Below are 16,942 nucleotides of genomic sequence, written 5' to 3'. Positions count from 1 at the left end.
AGTTAGTTCCTTTCCTAATTAACAGTACAAGGGATGTTGGCAATTTTCCATTGGTGTGGTTGGATGTTTCCTTCTATACCTGATATAAAGGGGACTGCACTGTACTGATTACAGTGCCCCTTTACAGTGCAGTCCCTTTTATATTACAGTGCCCCTAGAAATCACAGCCTCCTCCATCACAGTGCCCTTCCAGTCTGCCCACCACCCCCCTTTCCTCTCTAACATCACACTTTTCTATTCTAATTTCTGCCTCCCCTGCACAAGGCTCCTATCTTTGGCAGTGCAGAATCTGTGATCAGTCCATGTGTCCTCTCCTGACTCCCCCTGCCCACCCGACAATGTCATCCTATCAGCAGGGCAGGGGATGGGAGGAGCTCTCCAATCAGATCTGCAGCTCCTACCGCCCCCTGCCTTGCTGATAGGATGACATAACTGGCAGGGTGGGTGGAGGACCTGGGAGTGGACACACATGCATGGCCACACAGAAGGTGAGAGGCAACTGCGGTCTGTGATAGCCCCATGCAGACCACGGTCACTGCTCATCTCCTGTTGTGCAGGCTGGTCATCAACAAGTTGTGGACCAGCACCGGTCCATCCGCGGCCCGGGGGTTGGGGACCCCGATCTATAGCATCAAAGAAGTCATTAACCACTTGCCGACCGCCTCACGTCTATATACGTGAGCAGAGCGGCACGGGCAGGCAAAATCACGTACCTGGTACGTGATTGCCTTCCCGCGGGCGGGGGGTCCGATCGGACCCCCCCCCAGTGCCATCGGCGGTCGGCATTTGGTTGGGAGCGATGAGAGACTAGGGGGAGACCATCCGATCGTGCCCCCCCCTCGCGATCGCTCCCAGCCAATGAGAAACATCCCCTGCCTCTGTATAGTACACAGAGGCAGAGGATGTGATGTCATCTCTCCTCGGCTCGGCAGTTTCCGTTCCGACGCCGAGAAGAGAAGACATGTAAGTGCACCAACACTCACACACAACACAGTAGAACATGCCAGGCACACTAAACACCCCCGATCCCCCCCCCCGATTGCCCCCCGATCCCCCCCCAATCACCCCCCCCTGTCACAAACTGACACCAAGCAGGTTTTTTTTTTTTTTTTTTTTTCCTGATTACTGCATAGTGTCAGTTTGTGACAGTTAGCAGTGGTAGGACAGTGAGTATTAGCCCCCTGTAGGTCTAGGGTACCCCCCTAACCCCCCCTAATAAAGTTTTAACCCCTTGATCACCCCCTGTCACCATTGTCGCTAAGAGATCATTTTTCTGATCGCTGTATTAGTGTCACTGGTGACGCTAGTTAGGAACGTAAATATTTAGGTTCGCTGTCAGCATTTTATAGCGACAGGGACCCCCATATACTACCTAATAAATGTTTTAACCCCTTGATGGCCCCCTAGTTAACCCTTTCACCACTGATCACCGTATAAGTGTTACAGGTGACGCTCGTTAGTTCGTTTATTTTTTATAGTGTCAGGGCACCCGCCGTTTATTACCGAATAAAGGTTTAGCCCCCTGATCGCCCGGCGGTGATATGCGTCGCCCCAGGCAGCGTCAGATTAGCGCCAGTACCGCGAACACCCACGCACGCACCGTACACCTCCCTTAGTGGTATAGTATCTGAACGCATCAATATCTGATCCGATCAGATCTATACTAGCGTCCCCAGCAGTTTAGGGTTCCCAAAAACGCAGTGTTAGCGGGATCAGCCCAGATACCTGCTAGCACCTGCGTTTTTTCCCCTCCGCCCGGCCCGGCCCACCCAAGTGCAGTATCGATCGATCACTGTCACTTACAAAACACTAAACACATAACTGCAGCGTTCGCAGAGTCAGGCCTGATCCCTGCGATCGCTAACAGTTTTTTTGGTAGCATTTTGGTGAACTGGCAAGCACCAGCCCCAGGCAGCGTCAGGTTAGCGCCAGTACCGCTAACACCCACGCACGCAGCATACACCTCCCTTAGTGGTATAGTATCTGATCGGATCAATATCTGATCCGATCAGATCTATACTAGCGTCCCCAGCAGTTTAGGGTTCCCAAAAACGCAGTGTTAGTGGGATCAGCCCAGATACCTGCTAGCACCTGCGTTTTGCCCCTCCGCCCGGCCCAGCCCAGCCCACCCAAGTGCAGTATCGATCGATCACTGTCACTTTTTTTTGTAGCGTTTTGGTGAACTGGCAAGCACCAGCGGCCTAGTACACCCCGGTCGTAGTCAAACCAGCACTGCAGTAACATTTGGTGACGTGGCGAGTCCCATAAGTGCAGTTCAAGCTGGTGAGGTGGCAAGCACAAGTAGTGTCCCGCTGCCACCAAAAAGACAAACACAGGCCCGTCGTGCCCATAGTGCCCTTCCTGCTGCATTCGCCAATCCTAATTGGGAACCCACCACTTCTGCAGCGCCCGTACTTCCCCCATTCCCATCCCCAACCAAATGCAGTCGGCTGCATGAGAGGCATTTTCTTTATGTCTTCCCGAGTACCCCTACCCAACGAACCCCCCCCAAAAAAGATGTTGTGTCTGCAGCAAGCGCGGATATAGGCATGACACCCGCTATTATTGTCCCTCCTGTCCTGACAATCCTGGTTTTTGCATTGGTGAATGTTTTGAACGCTACCATTCACTAGTTGAGTATTAGTGTAGGGTACAGCATTGCACAGACTAGGCACACTTTCACAGGGTCTCCCAAGATGCCATCGCATTTTGAGAGACCCAAACCTGGAACCGGTTACCGTTATAAAAGTTACAGTTACAAAAAAAAGTGTAAAAAAAAAAAAAAACACAAACAAAAATAAAAAAAAATAGTTGTCGTTTCATTGTTCTCTCTCTCTATTCTCTCTCTCTATTGTTCTGCTCTTTTTTACTGTATTCTATTCTGCAATGTTTTATTGTTGTTATGTTTTATCATGTTTGCTTTTCAGGTATGCAATTTTTTTATACTTTACCGTTTACTGTGCTTTATTGTTAACCATTTTTTTGTCTTCAGGTACGCCTTTCACGACTTTGAGTGGTTATACCAGAATGATGCCTGCAGGTTTAGGTATCATCTTGGTATCATTCTTTTTAGCCAGCGGTCGGCTTTCATGTAAAAGCAATCCTAGCGGCTAATTAGCCTCTAGACTGCTTTTACAAGCAGTGGGAGGGAATGCCCCCCCCCGTCTTCCGTGTTTTTCTCTGGCTCTCCTGTCTCAACAGGGAACCTGAGAATGCAGCCGGTGATTCAGCCAGCTGACCATAGAGCTGATCAGAGACCAGAGTGGCTCCAAACATCTCTATGGCCTAAGAAACCGGAAGCTACGAGCATTTTATGACTTAGATTTCGCCGGATGTAAACAGCGCCATTGGGAAATTAGGGAAGCATTTTATCACACCGATCTTGGTGTGGTCAGATGCTTTGAGGGCAGAGGAGAGATCTAGGGTCTAATAGACCCCAATTTTTTCAAAAAAGAGTACCTGTCACTACCTATTGCTATCATAGGGGATATTTACATTCCCTGAGATAACAATAAAAATGATTTAAAAAAAAAAAAAAAAGCACCCCTGTCCCCCCTGCTCTCGCGCTAAGGCGAACGCAAGCGTCGGTCTGGCGTCAAATGTAAACAGCAATTGCACCATGCATGTGAGGTATCACCGCGAAGGTCAGATTGAGGGCAGTAATTTTTGCAGTAGACCTCCTCTGTAAATCTAAAGTGGTAACCTGTAAAGGCTTTTAAAGGCTTTTAAAAATGTATTAATTTTGTTGCCACTGCACGTCTGTGCGCAATTTTAAAGCATGTCATGTTTGGTATCCATGTACTCGGCCTAAGATCATCTTTTTTATTTCATCAAACATTTGGGCAATATAGTGTGTTTTAGTGCATTAAAATTTAAAAAAGTGTGTTTTTTCCACAAAAAATGCGTTTGAAAAATCGCTGCGCAATTACTGTGTGAAAAAAAAAAATGAAACACCCACCATTTTAATCTGTAGGGCATTTGCTTTAAAATAATATATAATGTTTGGGGGTTCAAAGTAATTTTCTTGCAAAAAAAAATAATTTTTTCATGTAATCAAAAAGTGTCAGAAAGGGCTTTGTCTTCAAGTGGTTAGAAGAGTGGGTGATGCGTGACATAAGATTCTAAATGTTGTGCATAAAATGCCAGGACAGTTCAAACCCCCCCAAATGACCCCATTTTGGAAAGTAGACACCCCAAGCTATTTGCTGAGAGTCATGTCGAGTCCATGGAATATTTTATATTGTGACACAAGTTGCGGGAAAGAGACACATTTTTTTTTTTTTTGCACAAAGTTGTCACTAAATGTTATATTGCTCAAACATGCCATGGGGATTTGTGAAATTACACCCCAAAATAAATTCTGTTGCTTCTCCTGAGTATGGGGATACCACATGTGTGAGACTTTTTGGGAGCCTAGCCGCGCACGGGACCCCGAAAACCAAGCACCGCCTTCAGGCTTTCTAAGGCCGTAAATTTTTGATTTCACTCTTCACTGCCTATCACAGTTTCGGAGGCCATGGAATGCCCAGGTGGCACAAAACCCCCCCAAATTACCCAATTTTGGAAAGTAGACACCCCAAGCTATTTGCTGAGAGGTATGGTGAGTATTTTGCAGACCTCACTTTTTGTCACAAAGTTTTGAAAATTGAAAAAAGAAAAAAAAAATTTTTTTTTCTGGTCTTTCTTCATTTTCAAAAACAAATGAGAGCTGCAAAATACTCACCATGCCTCTCAGCAAATAGCTTGGGGTGTCTACTTTCCAAAATGGGGTCATTTGGGGGGGGGTTTGTGCCATCTTGGCATTTTATGGCCTTCAAATCTGTGATAGGTAGTGAGGAGTGAAATAAAAAATGTATGCCCTTAGAAATCCTGAAGGCAGTGATTGGTTTTCGGGGCCCCGTACGCGGCTAGGCTCCCAAAAAGTGCCACACATGTGGTATCCCCGTACTCAGGAGAAGCAGCTGAATGTATTTTGGGGTGCAATTCCACATATGCCCATGGCCTGTGTGAGCAATATATCATTTAGTGACAACTTTTTGTAAATTTTTTTTTTTTTTTTGTCATTATTCAATCACTTGGGACAAAAAAAATAGATATTCAATGGGCTCAACATGCCTCTCAGCAATTTCCTTGGGGTGTCTACTTTCCAAAATGGGGTCATTTGGGGGGGGGGGGGTTTGTACTGCCCTGCCATTTTAGCACCTCAAGAAATGACATAGGCAGTCATAAACTAAAAGCTGTGTAAATTCCAGAAAATGTACCCTAGTTTGTAGACGCTATAACTTTTGCGCAAACCAATAAATATACGCTTATTGACATTTTTTTTACATTTTGGCCTAAATGTATGACTAAAATTTAGTTTATTGGATTTTTTTTATAACAAAAAGTAGAAAATATCATTTTTTTTCAAAATTTTCAGTCTTTTTCGGTTTATAGCGCAAAAAATAAAAACGGCAGAGGTGATCAAATACCATCAAAAGAAAGCTCTATTTGTGGGAAGAAAAGGACGCAAATTTTGTTTGGGTACAGCATTGCATGACCGCGCAATTAGCAGTTAAAGCGACGCAGTGCCGAATTGTAAAAAGTGCTCTGGTCAGGAAGGGGGTAAATCCTTCCGGGGCTGAAGTGGTTAAATACTTCCAACAACAACTGCTGACTTCACATTCACCATTATCATCTAAGGGTTTCCTTTTTGCAAATACAACCTTTTAGCTGTCTACTCTTTCATGCGGCAGTAAATGTATAACTTCTGCAATCAGTCATTCTGTGGATCATTGGACCATAAAGTAAACTATGCGATAAACGATTTCATAGTCCTCCAAAATTAGCATAGCCTCTGGTCTGAAGCTGCAATATATGAAAACCTCAGTTGATTATGCGCTTATTTCCCTGTTGGTCTCGTCTCTGCAAAAAATGGTGACAGCTTGTTCAAAAGTATATATCTATAGTTGGGTCTGTGTAATAATTTAAAGTAGTTGTAAACCTCTGTAATAAAAAACGAAACAAAGCTTATTTATCTATAGTATGTGCTAGCCTTGATTCAAAGCACCTGATGTGATTTCTGTAAGCCACCTCCTTCTGCATGAGTCATTTCTGAAACCAGACATCCCCCCATGTTGAGGGCATGTGGCCTGGTATGGTTCTGGAGGGGGGCGCTCGCTCACTCCCCCTTTTCCTGACCTGCTGGGCAGCATGCCCGGATAAGGGCCTGGTATGGACTGGGGGGCACCCCATACTTTTTAATTGTCGGCTTTTTATTTAAATCAACTGTCAATGGGGAAACCCGCTGACAGCTGATGAGTAATCGGTTGTTAAGGACATGACGGCCGGCTTCCCGGCCCACTCTTCAGCAGCCAGCTCAATGCAATAAATTTACGCATTAACTAATGCGGTAATTACCGCTAATCCAAACAAATACCGCATTCAGGGTTTAACTCCAAATTCTTAGTGAATTGAACACTTGCACAATCATTACTGCATAATATCAGCTTTTTTTTTAACTCCGCGTACACACGATCGGACATTCCAACAACAAAATCCTGGATTTATTTCCGACAGATGTTGGCACAAACTTGTCTTGCATACACACGGTCGCACAAATGTTGTGGGAAATTCCGAACGTCAAGAACGCGGTGATGTACAAGACGTACGACGAGCCGACAAAAATGAAGTCCAATAGCCAGTGCGGCTCTTCTGCTTGATTCCAAGCATGCGTGGAATTTTGTTCATCGGAATTGCATACACGCGATCTGAATTTCTGACAATGGATTTTGTTGTGGGAAAATTTGAGAACCAGCTCTCAAATTTTTGTTGTCGGAAATTCTGACAACAAATGTCTGATGGAGCCTACACATGGTCAGAATTTCCAACAACAAGCTCACATCGAACATTTGTTGCCGGAAATTCCAACCGTGTGTACGCGGGATTAGTAAATTGACCCCTATTCTACTACAAGTTTCTACAGAGAGTGCTAAACTTTCCATACATGGATCAAAGCAGGAACCTGACAAATTTAGATATATCTATAGCCATTCCTCTTCATGGGAAGTCATCCTATCCATCAACTTCTCATGAATCAGCTTATTGGTAAATTTTCACTTGATCCGTGCATGAAGCCAATCGTCTACAGCACTGATCAGTGTTTTCTGATGGCGGGGAAGTTCCGCTTTCAGAATACAATGACACAGTGGGGAGGATTCCCAAATCCACATCGAATGAGTGGATGGAGGAATCAGGTCAATTTACTGTTATTTTAGTTATGTTCGGAGCCTGGTGACCTCACTCAGCTATTGGTATGCTATTTGCATTGGTTACTCCAATAGTGAGATCTTCTTGCCATAATTGCTGACCCAGCTCCTCTCCAATATGGGAGTTTTTTGGTGTTTCTATAACCTGTGAGTTTCTTAGAATGGGCACAGCAGGTGTTCCCAGAGATCTCACCAATATGGTAGAGTCTCCAAGAGATAGAAGAAACTTCTAGAAAACAGGAGGTTTAACTTTGCAGCATCTTCCAAACACAATTTGGGAAACTCCTAGCTCTTCAGTAGTGTAAAGATTTCATATACCACTTGCCAGAGAGGAAAGCATTTAGCTTTTTTATTAAAGCGGGCTACTGACTTTAATGGGCTGGCAAGCATGTAGTTAAGCCCCCAGCTATCTCAACTAGGAGCTGCACTCTTTCCCTTCTCTCCATTTATCTGACCAATTAGAATACCATTATTGACTCTGGAATTATCTTTGGCAAGAATAATGGTAGAGCAAATACCGAGAATGAAGATCTCAGTTACATACTGTATATGAATCTGGCATTGGGCATATCCTCAGATAACAGAGGGCTCAAGATTTCTGTAGATACTGGCAAACGTATTCATATAATTTCTAGAGGGATGGGAGTTAAGGTGCTGCACTAAATTGTGCAGGCAATCAAGCCTTACATTGGTCCATACACAGAAGTAATCCATGAATCAGAACTAGATATGCAGCAAGAAAAGTCTGTATCAAGGAGAAACAGGAAATTAGGATTAATAGGGTAAATATGAGAAATTTGGATTTTTAGTAATTCATTTTAATTATGTGGGTACAGTGAAGGACATAATTGGGTGAGAAAAATCTCTGTTAGGTTCTTATGCCGTGTACACACGAGCGGACTTTATGGCAGACTTTGCCAGGCGGACGGGATTTGGTTGGACAATTCGATCGTGTGTGGGCTCCAGCGGACTTGGTTTTCTCAAAAGTTGGACGGACTTAGATTTGAAACATGTTTTAAATGAATCCGTTGAAATCGAGTCCGGTCGAACAGTCCGCCCTCTGTATGCTGGTTCGACGGACAAAAAGCCACGCTAAGGCAGCTATTGGCTACTGGCTATGAACTTCCTTGTTTTAGTCCAGTCGTACGTCATCATGTACGAATTCGACGGACTTTGGTGGATTGTGTGTAGGCAAGTCCGTTCATTCAGAAAGTCAGTCGTAAAGTACGTCGAAAAGTCCGCCGGGCAAAGTCTGCCGTAAAGTCCGCTCGTGTGTACGCGGCATTAGGCATTCTATAAATCCAGTTAGTGGGTGAACTCACCGGTTAACACAAAAGACATCTCTCGTTATTTACTTCATTAAGTTTTACTTCCTAATATATTTGTTGGCAGGGTCTCTCAAATGGGCTCCTGATTATGCTGCTGATCATCGGTTCCTGGGGAGTGATCTCATCCACCATTACTATCATCTACAGACTACAAACAGAGTGTGAATTCTGCAATACAGAAAAGGTTGGTGCTGTAACATTATATACAGGAAAATGTTAACACTCCTTATACTGCAATCACACAGGCTTGTAGAACATTACAGAATGTGAGATCCAACAGTAGAAACCATGGTATTGGACACACCTTTAAGTGCTGAATACCTGCAGCAGCTTGGGGAGCAGAAAAGCTGCAGAGGTTTAAGACATAGGACACCGGAAAGGTAAGTATGCAGATATTTCAGAACTTTCTAAGATGAGAAAAAGTCTGATGTGTGCATGATAGTGCTGGGCTGTTGGAAGGGAGGCTTCATCCTGATGGATATACAGTGGAGTACATCCTCCTTTAAAGGGGCTGATCAGTAATGAAGGAATCGTGTGGTTGGACCATGTTATGGTCCTAGGCTGCTACCTCCCTGATGATGACAAAAAGAGGACTTAGCAGATGATAAACTCTGGGGTGGGTATTGAGGAGCACATAGTACAAAAGTTTATATAAATTAGTGCTCTTTTTAAAATTTTTATTAATTAAAAGCATTAAATGCAACCAACCCGTTTCAGGGAAATGCCTCCCCCTTCCTCAAGGCTGGAGCAATGGATGTTACTAGAATCATGATGGTTTGCAATAGAAGACCTAAGTTACGTGATATGAATTTTTGTAGTAAGTTTTCATCCATACTCACTCTAAAGATGAGAAAACTGGACACCTTTTGGTACAAAGTATGTGGGTAAAGGACACACTTCTAGTTATGAGGACCACAAAGGGTTAAGGTGATAAAAAGATTGGTTGCATCCAACAAGTGCTTTTTTCACCACACTTTTTCTTTATGCTCGCTTTTCAAAATGCAATTATTAAGATTTTAGATTAAATGTTTACAGTAGTGTAGTACACGTTTAGTAGTTAAAGAGTACATTTTCACAGGTCCACATATCAGACCAAAAAGAGGACAAATGATAATGAAAGAGGGAAGAGCAGAGCATACGTGTGTGCCGGATGTCTGGGTACACCCTAATCACCCCGTGTGCTACCCAATCCCCCTGCTTCCTTGCCCCCCCCGTCCTCCCCTACAGTGCTGGCAGCTTCCCTCCTCTCCTGCTGGCAGCTGCGGGGGATGTTTTTAGGATGGAGAGCAGCGCAAGCGGCCAGTAAATATTTCATTTACCCCTTCCTTTTCTGAATGAACACAGTAAGTGATCTGTACCGGTCGCTCCTGTGTTCCTTCTTTTATGAAGCATAGGAGAAATATGTTTGGTGAAATATCAAGGGTCTAAACAGACCCCTGATGTCTCTCAAAGCCCCCCAAAGGGGCTCCTAAAAAAATTGTAAAAAAATAATTAAAAATAATATTGTAAAAAATAATAAAAAATAATATTGTAAAAAATAATACAAATAAAATACTACTGACACTGTCCACTGCTTTGCTGAAATACACACGTGTGTTTGTGCTCTGGGGTGCACACACTAATACACACCAATTGGGTATAGCAATTTAGTTGCTAAGGAGGTCAGTTCTTCCAAATATGGATCAGTAGGGAACAATGATACATACTCTTCTATTTGCTCTTCTATTACTAACAGGATGGCAAGGTCACTTTAAAATATATCTAAAGCCAAACTTTTTATACTAGTTTTGGATAGAGTGGTAAAGGTGTTAGAAACTTTTTAATTGCTGTCTGTGTTTTGTGTTTAGGCAGTTTCACTCTTACTTTCAGTCCCACTTACAGAGAAAATTCAAAACTTGCAACCAGAACAGGATTTTCCAACAGGAACACTTGTTCCTGGAATAAATACTTCCCTCACATTGGAGAGGTTTCCTCTAATTTTCTTTGGTTTCCACAGGATGTGAAATTAAATCTTCCAAATGACATAGATGGCAAAAAAGCTAAAGGGTTTTAACTATTCCCTATGTTAGGCTTTCTCAGCAGGGTACAGCGGAAACCGTAGAGTTCCTCCAGAGGTTGCTAGGGTTTTGTCACGTAGTGGCAAATTCATCTCCTTTCTACAATGTCCATCGGTTTAAGAGGGCAATTTCCCAATTACATCCAATGTGTTGGAATGCCTCTACGCTGACCGCCAACATAAAGTGGCTTTTCTACTCACCACCATTGTATCCACCTATCCACTTACAACTAGTGTAAGAGGACACTACACTTTTGAAGGTCTACATTTTATTTTTGGCCATTGTTCTTCTTATTATTTGTTTTATATTACGATTTATATTGTGGTATAGAGCAGGGGGAGTTGTAAAATGTCCCACTGTGTGTGTCAAATACTTTTGCTATTCACCATTCCTGATTTTTTTTATTTAAAAATTTACATAACTAATTGATCATGCTAATGAGTCATGAGCTGTAGTTAAAATATTTATTAGGGGTTTCCTGAAATAAAAAAAAACTGTGCCAAGGATTCCTCCGTGGTAAAAAGGTTGAGACAGGCTACACAGTACAAATAAAATAAAAACTTGCGAAATGAAAAAAAATTATATATATATATATATATATATATATATATATATATATATATATATATATATATAGTTTTGTGTTTAGATATTCTTCAAGGGGCACATTTATAATGTAGTGAAGGTCATGTTCACCAAACATTCACTGGTGATAAACCAATCATTGTCATTTAAAGCACATACATCAGAAAGATTCACCTGAAGTGAATGTTAGGGGCATATTTATAAAGCAGTTAATCTGGCATTCACCAAAGAGTTTATTTTCTTTCTTTCTTTTTTGCTATAGCTACATGACATGTGTGACATGGAGGTTTGTCCTCGGGTTTCCGATGGCAGCCATACTGCCCATTAAACAATAAACACACACTATTTGTTACTGTCTATTTATTTATTTTTTTGCTGTTTTTTTTTTATATGACAACTTGATAAATCAGTTTTCTTTCCTCGTTTATTAGGGACCTGCTGAAGAGGACATGGAACCTCTTGAGAAGACTCCTCTTTATACCATCACTGTGTAAAGGAAATAACCAAAAATTGAATATCCATGTATCTTTTGCCGATTTTGTCATATATTATTTAGTATTTAAATAGTTAATAAAATTAATCAAACACTTTCAAATAATCCATAAATCATATGTATATGCAAAATGTATAAACATCTAATATGTATTCTGTTATGGACCATTTATACATTTTTTAATGTGATAATAAATGCAATAAAAAGAAAAGATTGTTTAGATATGTTATGCTTTTTAGTTATCAATGTGACACCGGAATAGTCCCACTTTAAAATTCAGTTTATGTAATTCTATACAAATTAATTCAGTTAGGACCTTTTAAGTAATATTTTAAGATGCATTCTAGGCATAGTATATTTATACATGCAGAATGTACATTGGTCAAGCTTGGACAGATGTGACAATGTATATACCATAACTGGTTACTGTCCCTGGAAGCTGTAAATCACTAGAGTAGACGCCACTACTCCTGTGATCTCCACTAGCTTCTGGGTCCCATGCCCAGTGGTTGGCCTAATTTGTTGTGAACAGAGGAGTGGAGCCATGGGACACCTCTTTTGTCCAGGTTTATTGTCTATGCACCATCATATGGTGATTTCCCAAACAAATTTTATTATTACACACTTTTCTACCTCCTCCTGGGATTTGTGCTCCATCTTCTGAGGAGTCAGAGTGCATGCGGCCAGATGTATTTAAATATTGTGGGTGGTTTCCTGATGAAGCAATGAGTGAAACATGTTGAGCATGTGAATGCAGAGTAAAAAAAAAATTAAAAAACTATGTGGAAAAAATAAATAAATAATTAAAAAAAAAAAAAATACCTTGGTCAAGGTTTGATCTAGGCCAGTGCCAGGATTAGTGTTTGGGACAAGGACAGGGTCAAATGTCAGGGTCAGTATTTTTTTGGATAGGATTTTTTTTTAATCAATTAGTATCAGTGTGTTTTAGGTAGGATAAAAACAAAAAAGCAAAATGAGCATCATTGTTTTTGGGTTTTACTACAGATACAAACATTAACTAACATATATGTGGTAAAGCTGTGATTATCAGGAGTGGGAGAATTTATTTTGGGTTGTTCTTTGGTGGTAGGTTATGATAGTAGTAAAAAATATACAGCTACATTTATTGGGACAGTTTTCCTTTGTAATGAGTATCTCCTGATTTTTTTTTATTAACAATTTGCCACCAAATTAAAGCCCAATTTGTCCTGAAAAAAACAAGGTGCAATCCACCTGGATGCACAAAATAGTTGTGATGATATGTACAGTTTTACTAACACATGTCAAAGATGCAAAATTATGCATTCAGATGCATTAAGATTTGTTTTACCCTTAGGCGCAAAGGGGTGAAAGTGGTTGTAAACCTAAAAAGAAAATATAAACTGAACATTTTATATAACTAAGCAATACAGCACAACTCATGTGCCCATAGTATGGCAGGGAAAAAAAGCAGCTTTGCAGCTGCAAACCTCCCCGCTTTGATACTGAAAAGGCTGAGATTAAAAAAAAAACCTCTCTCGGCCTTTCCAGCCACATCCCCCAGCACCCGGCGACAACTGATCCATTCTCCTGCTCGCCGATCTCAGAGGCGAGCTGGGAGAAGCACCGGATGCCCCCCCTCCCGCTGCCTGTAAGAGTGATCAAGCAGCTGACTTGCCACTATCATTGTTCTTATGGTGCACAGAATCGCCGGCTGAAAAAGATGGTATCTGGATGATGCCTGTAGCTGCAGGCATCATTCAGATATCCCCACTCAAAGTCCAGGATGTCATATGATGGCCTATGGGTGGGAAGTGGTTAACCAATAACCAAATATAACAAACATTCCTTAAGGCTGGGTTTACAATCCTCCGTGCGGAGCGGCTCACAGCAGGGGTCCGGTGCATCCCTGTTTACCATTTCAGGTCAGATTTTGGTCTGAATTATTGGCTGAATTCGGACCTGAAATGGAACAGAAGACGCAAAAGATTTGTTCTGAAACCGTCCCGGGGGTGTGTGAACTGGCTCCATTGAGAGCCGGTCACAGGCTCCTGACATGCGAATTGGATGCGAGAAAACCATCCAATTTGCAATAGTGTGAACCCAGCCTAATGCCCCTTTAACACTGCTGCGACTTGAAAGTTGCATGATTTTGCTGCAATTTCAGGGAATGCCTGTTTAAAACTTGAGGTCTATGGATCTCAACTCGCATCAAAGTTGGACCAAAGTAGTACAGGGACTACTTTGAAGTTGGTGTGACTTGAAGTCACACAGATATAAATGGTTATCATTGGGAATCATGGGGTATGACTTGTCATGCGACTCTGGTGTCCAAAGTCACAGGGAAAGTCGCACAAGTGTGAAAGGGGCCTAAAACAGGAACAAAAGTAATAATACAATAAACATAAGGTTGCCGGTCTTTGGAGGCACGAAGTATCAAGTATCCACTTTTGTATCTACGTAACTAGTTACACGGTTCCCAGCCTCACCACACCAGCTCAGAGACAACTTCAATGTTCTGCAGATACCTCTCAGCTTAACCCTCCAGTTAACCAACCATTAACTGGCATTCCACAGGGGACTCCATACCTTAGATGGGTCTCTAATATAATATTCACAGCAGATTTTTAAAACTCCTCCAAAGACCTCAACTGTCAGACCAACATGACCACCTAAAGAGGAACTGATCCAATGAAGGGGTGGGGGGGAACAGTCTTCCTCCATGTGCCTTCTCCAGATGCCGGGAAGTTTACCGAGCCTCCTACCAGACTCCTGCAGCCCCTTTTTCCCACTGGGAAAACCCATCGATCCCAGTAATGGACTCTAACTATTTTGTTTTCTTCACTTTTTAAATGAACTCGCTCTCTCCCTGATTCAGGGGCGGCCCATCTATTAAGGGCGCAGGGGTGCCGCCCCCTCCCCCATCCATGCGTTCGCCCCCTTTCAGGACACCAGCGCATGGATTCCAATGTGGGGGGGAGGGGGATTTTTTTTAAGTACCGATTAAAGCCAGAGGCTCTAATGGGCTTCAAAATAGGGTAGGCTCGAGTCGCAGAGAGTGTGCTCTGATCCCACCCAGGTGTGTTACAACAGCATATAAATATTCGCTGTTGTAACACTGATACTCCTCCCGGCCAATCTGGAAGCCGCTTTTGACACCGGTCACCCTATTGGCTGAAAGGGAAGGCGATCCTTTTGGATGCCTAGGAAGGAGAGGAGCTGGAAGACGCCATATAGGAGAGGACATGGAGCCACTGCACCACGCTGCCTTGCACCCATCAACAGTGGGTGGGGGGTTGAGTGCTGGTGGGGGGTGGCTGGTTGGTTGCAAAAAACTCCAGCTGCCAATGCCCTGATTTCACTGTCCCCCAGTCATGCTAGCCCTATGCTATTTATTTATTTTTTTTTCCTTCGGGGCTTCACTTTCACACTAGTAGCTGCACATCTATTGTGCGTTTTTTCCTTGCACAGATACATGCACTTGATCTGCCTTTTACTTGCAGTTGATGCGCGTTTACATGCAGTTGAGGCGTGTTTTTCTATCTGCATTCGTCCTGTGAGGTCACTTCCTTTGTCTTTCTTTCCATGGACTTTTATGTGCACTGTGATGCTTTGTAGTGCATTTGCATGCATTTTTGTTTCGCATTTGCAGTGCAGAAAAAGGCAGCAATGCACTTTTTGACCTCACTGCACAGCACTGCAATAATATGAACTATGCCCATAGGATTACCTTGAATTTGAACTGTCTATGCAGTTGGAGTGCAGTTCAGCCAACTGCATCCCACTGCGTTAGGTGTAAAAGGGCCCACCTGAACCGGAGTGAAAAAAAAATGCACAGGACCCTTTTTTAATTTGCATCACAACTGGCCCGCATATATGTGAACTGGCTCTATTGAAAGCCACTTGGGTTCACGTTATGCGAATTGGCTGCGGTTCAAAACACATCCGATTCACTTATATCCAAGCCTTAGAAAGACAGTGAGAGAGTCATATATAGAGACACACATTGTGAGAGACATACATTGATTTATGAGGGAATGTAAAGGTGGTTGGAGAGTCAGTGATGTCCCGAGCTCCAGCCCGTGGGCACGCTCACAGACCGGAGACGATGAGAATGAAAAATGGCGATGGAATGGAAAATGGAGGTACTTTTTTGGTCTGACCCTTAGGACCTTTGAGGACCACCACCTACTGAATCCAAGATTTTGTTCATATTACATCTGGTGTGGTGTTTGCCGTTTTGCACCTTTTTATTGTAGAAAATGCAGTGCTATATGCACAGTATTATGATTTAAAAGTTGTCTAAAAATGCACTGGTTAGAAAATCCCAACAAAAGAGGAACTAAAAATATTTTAGCTAAACCCCTGACACCTGAGACAATATTGGTGGTTTTCTTCCTTCTCCGCCTCTGCAATCTCTACATATTTTACTCCAGAAAGACAACAAAAGGCATAAAACACAGGTACATCTACGCTACCATACCTTTCCTGTAAGAACATAGCTGTACTAACATTTGAAAGTGTCTTGCTTGTCGCTATTATAGGAATTAAGAGTTTCACCAGCAGGGCCGTCTTTAAGGGCAAAAGGGGCAGCTGCCCAGGGCCCATTCATTTTTGTGGAGCCCAAAGCAGCTGCCTCTTGAGCTCACCATAGGTGTAATATCTTGGATTGCTCCTAGCTACAGGAACCCGTGTGGCCTCCCTGTCATCAGTGTAGCTGATTGACTGTGCTATGACAGGGGAGAGGCGCAGCTGCAGTTGTCTGATTACTAAACCCGCTCACCCCTCCTCTTCCTTTCAGCAGCCGGCTCTCTCTAATCGCTGCTTGTTCTTCCCTCTCAGGCTAAGCAGAACAAGCAGCCAATCAGGTGGAATATCTAGGATTGCCTCTAGCTACAGGGGCCCACGCGGCCTGCCTGTCTTTCATATCAATGTAGTTGAGCAGCGATCTCTCCTCCCACCACTGCACGAGCCCCTACAGGTCTCTGATTGGCTGTGCTATGACAGGGGCGAGGTGCAGCTGTGAGTTGACTGTGTACTTGCAACCCGCTGGCCCAACCCCCTCCTCTCCTCCTGTCAGCAGACAGCTCTGTCTAATCGCTGCTTGTTCTTCCACCTCCCTCTGGCTAAGCAGGTCAAGCAGCCAATCAGAAGAGAATCAATGGGTATGATGGGACATGTAGTCCCATGGTACCTGAACTATACCCTGCTTTTAAAGAAGAAGGGAGCAAGATTTGTCACCAGGACAGTGCA

At 43.0% G+C, this 16,942-nt stretch overlaps 1 protein-coding gene across 5 annotated transcripts in view; it reads left to right on the top strand.

The window, feature by feature from the left end:
* Positions 1 to 11,932, top strand: part of LOC141106381 (uncharacterized) — a 63,206-nt gene extending 51,274 nt beyond the window's left edge. For all 5 annotated transcript variants that reach the window (XM_073597117.1, XM_073597119.1, XM_073597118.1 and 2 more), the window contains 2 exons: positions 8,640 to 8,759; positions 11,649 to 11,932. In XM_073597117.1, coding sequence (XP_073453218.1) covers positions 8,640 to 8,759; positions 11,649 to 11,711 — 183 coding nt within the window. In that variant the 3' untranslated portion in view covers positions 11,712 to 11,932. The remainder of the gene's footprint in view (positions 1 to 8,639; positions 8,760 to 11,648) is intronic.
* Positions 11,933 to 16,942: the final 5,010 nt, after the last annotated feature.

This window comes from Aquarana catesbeiana, linkage group LG08, assembly GCF_042186555.1.
Source record: "Aquarana catesbeiana isolate 2022-GZ linkage group LG08, ASM4218655v1, whole genome shotgun sequence".
Classification (NCBI taxonomy): Eukaryota; Metazoa; Chordata; class Amphibia; order Anura; family Ranidae; genus Aquarana; species Aquarana catesbeiana.
The sequence above is the reverse complement of the archived record's forward strand: the minus strand, read 5'-3'. Positions and strand labels throughout refer to the sequence as shown.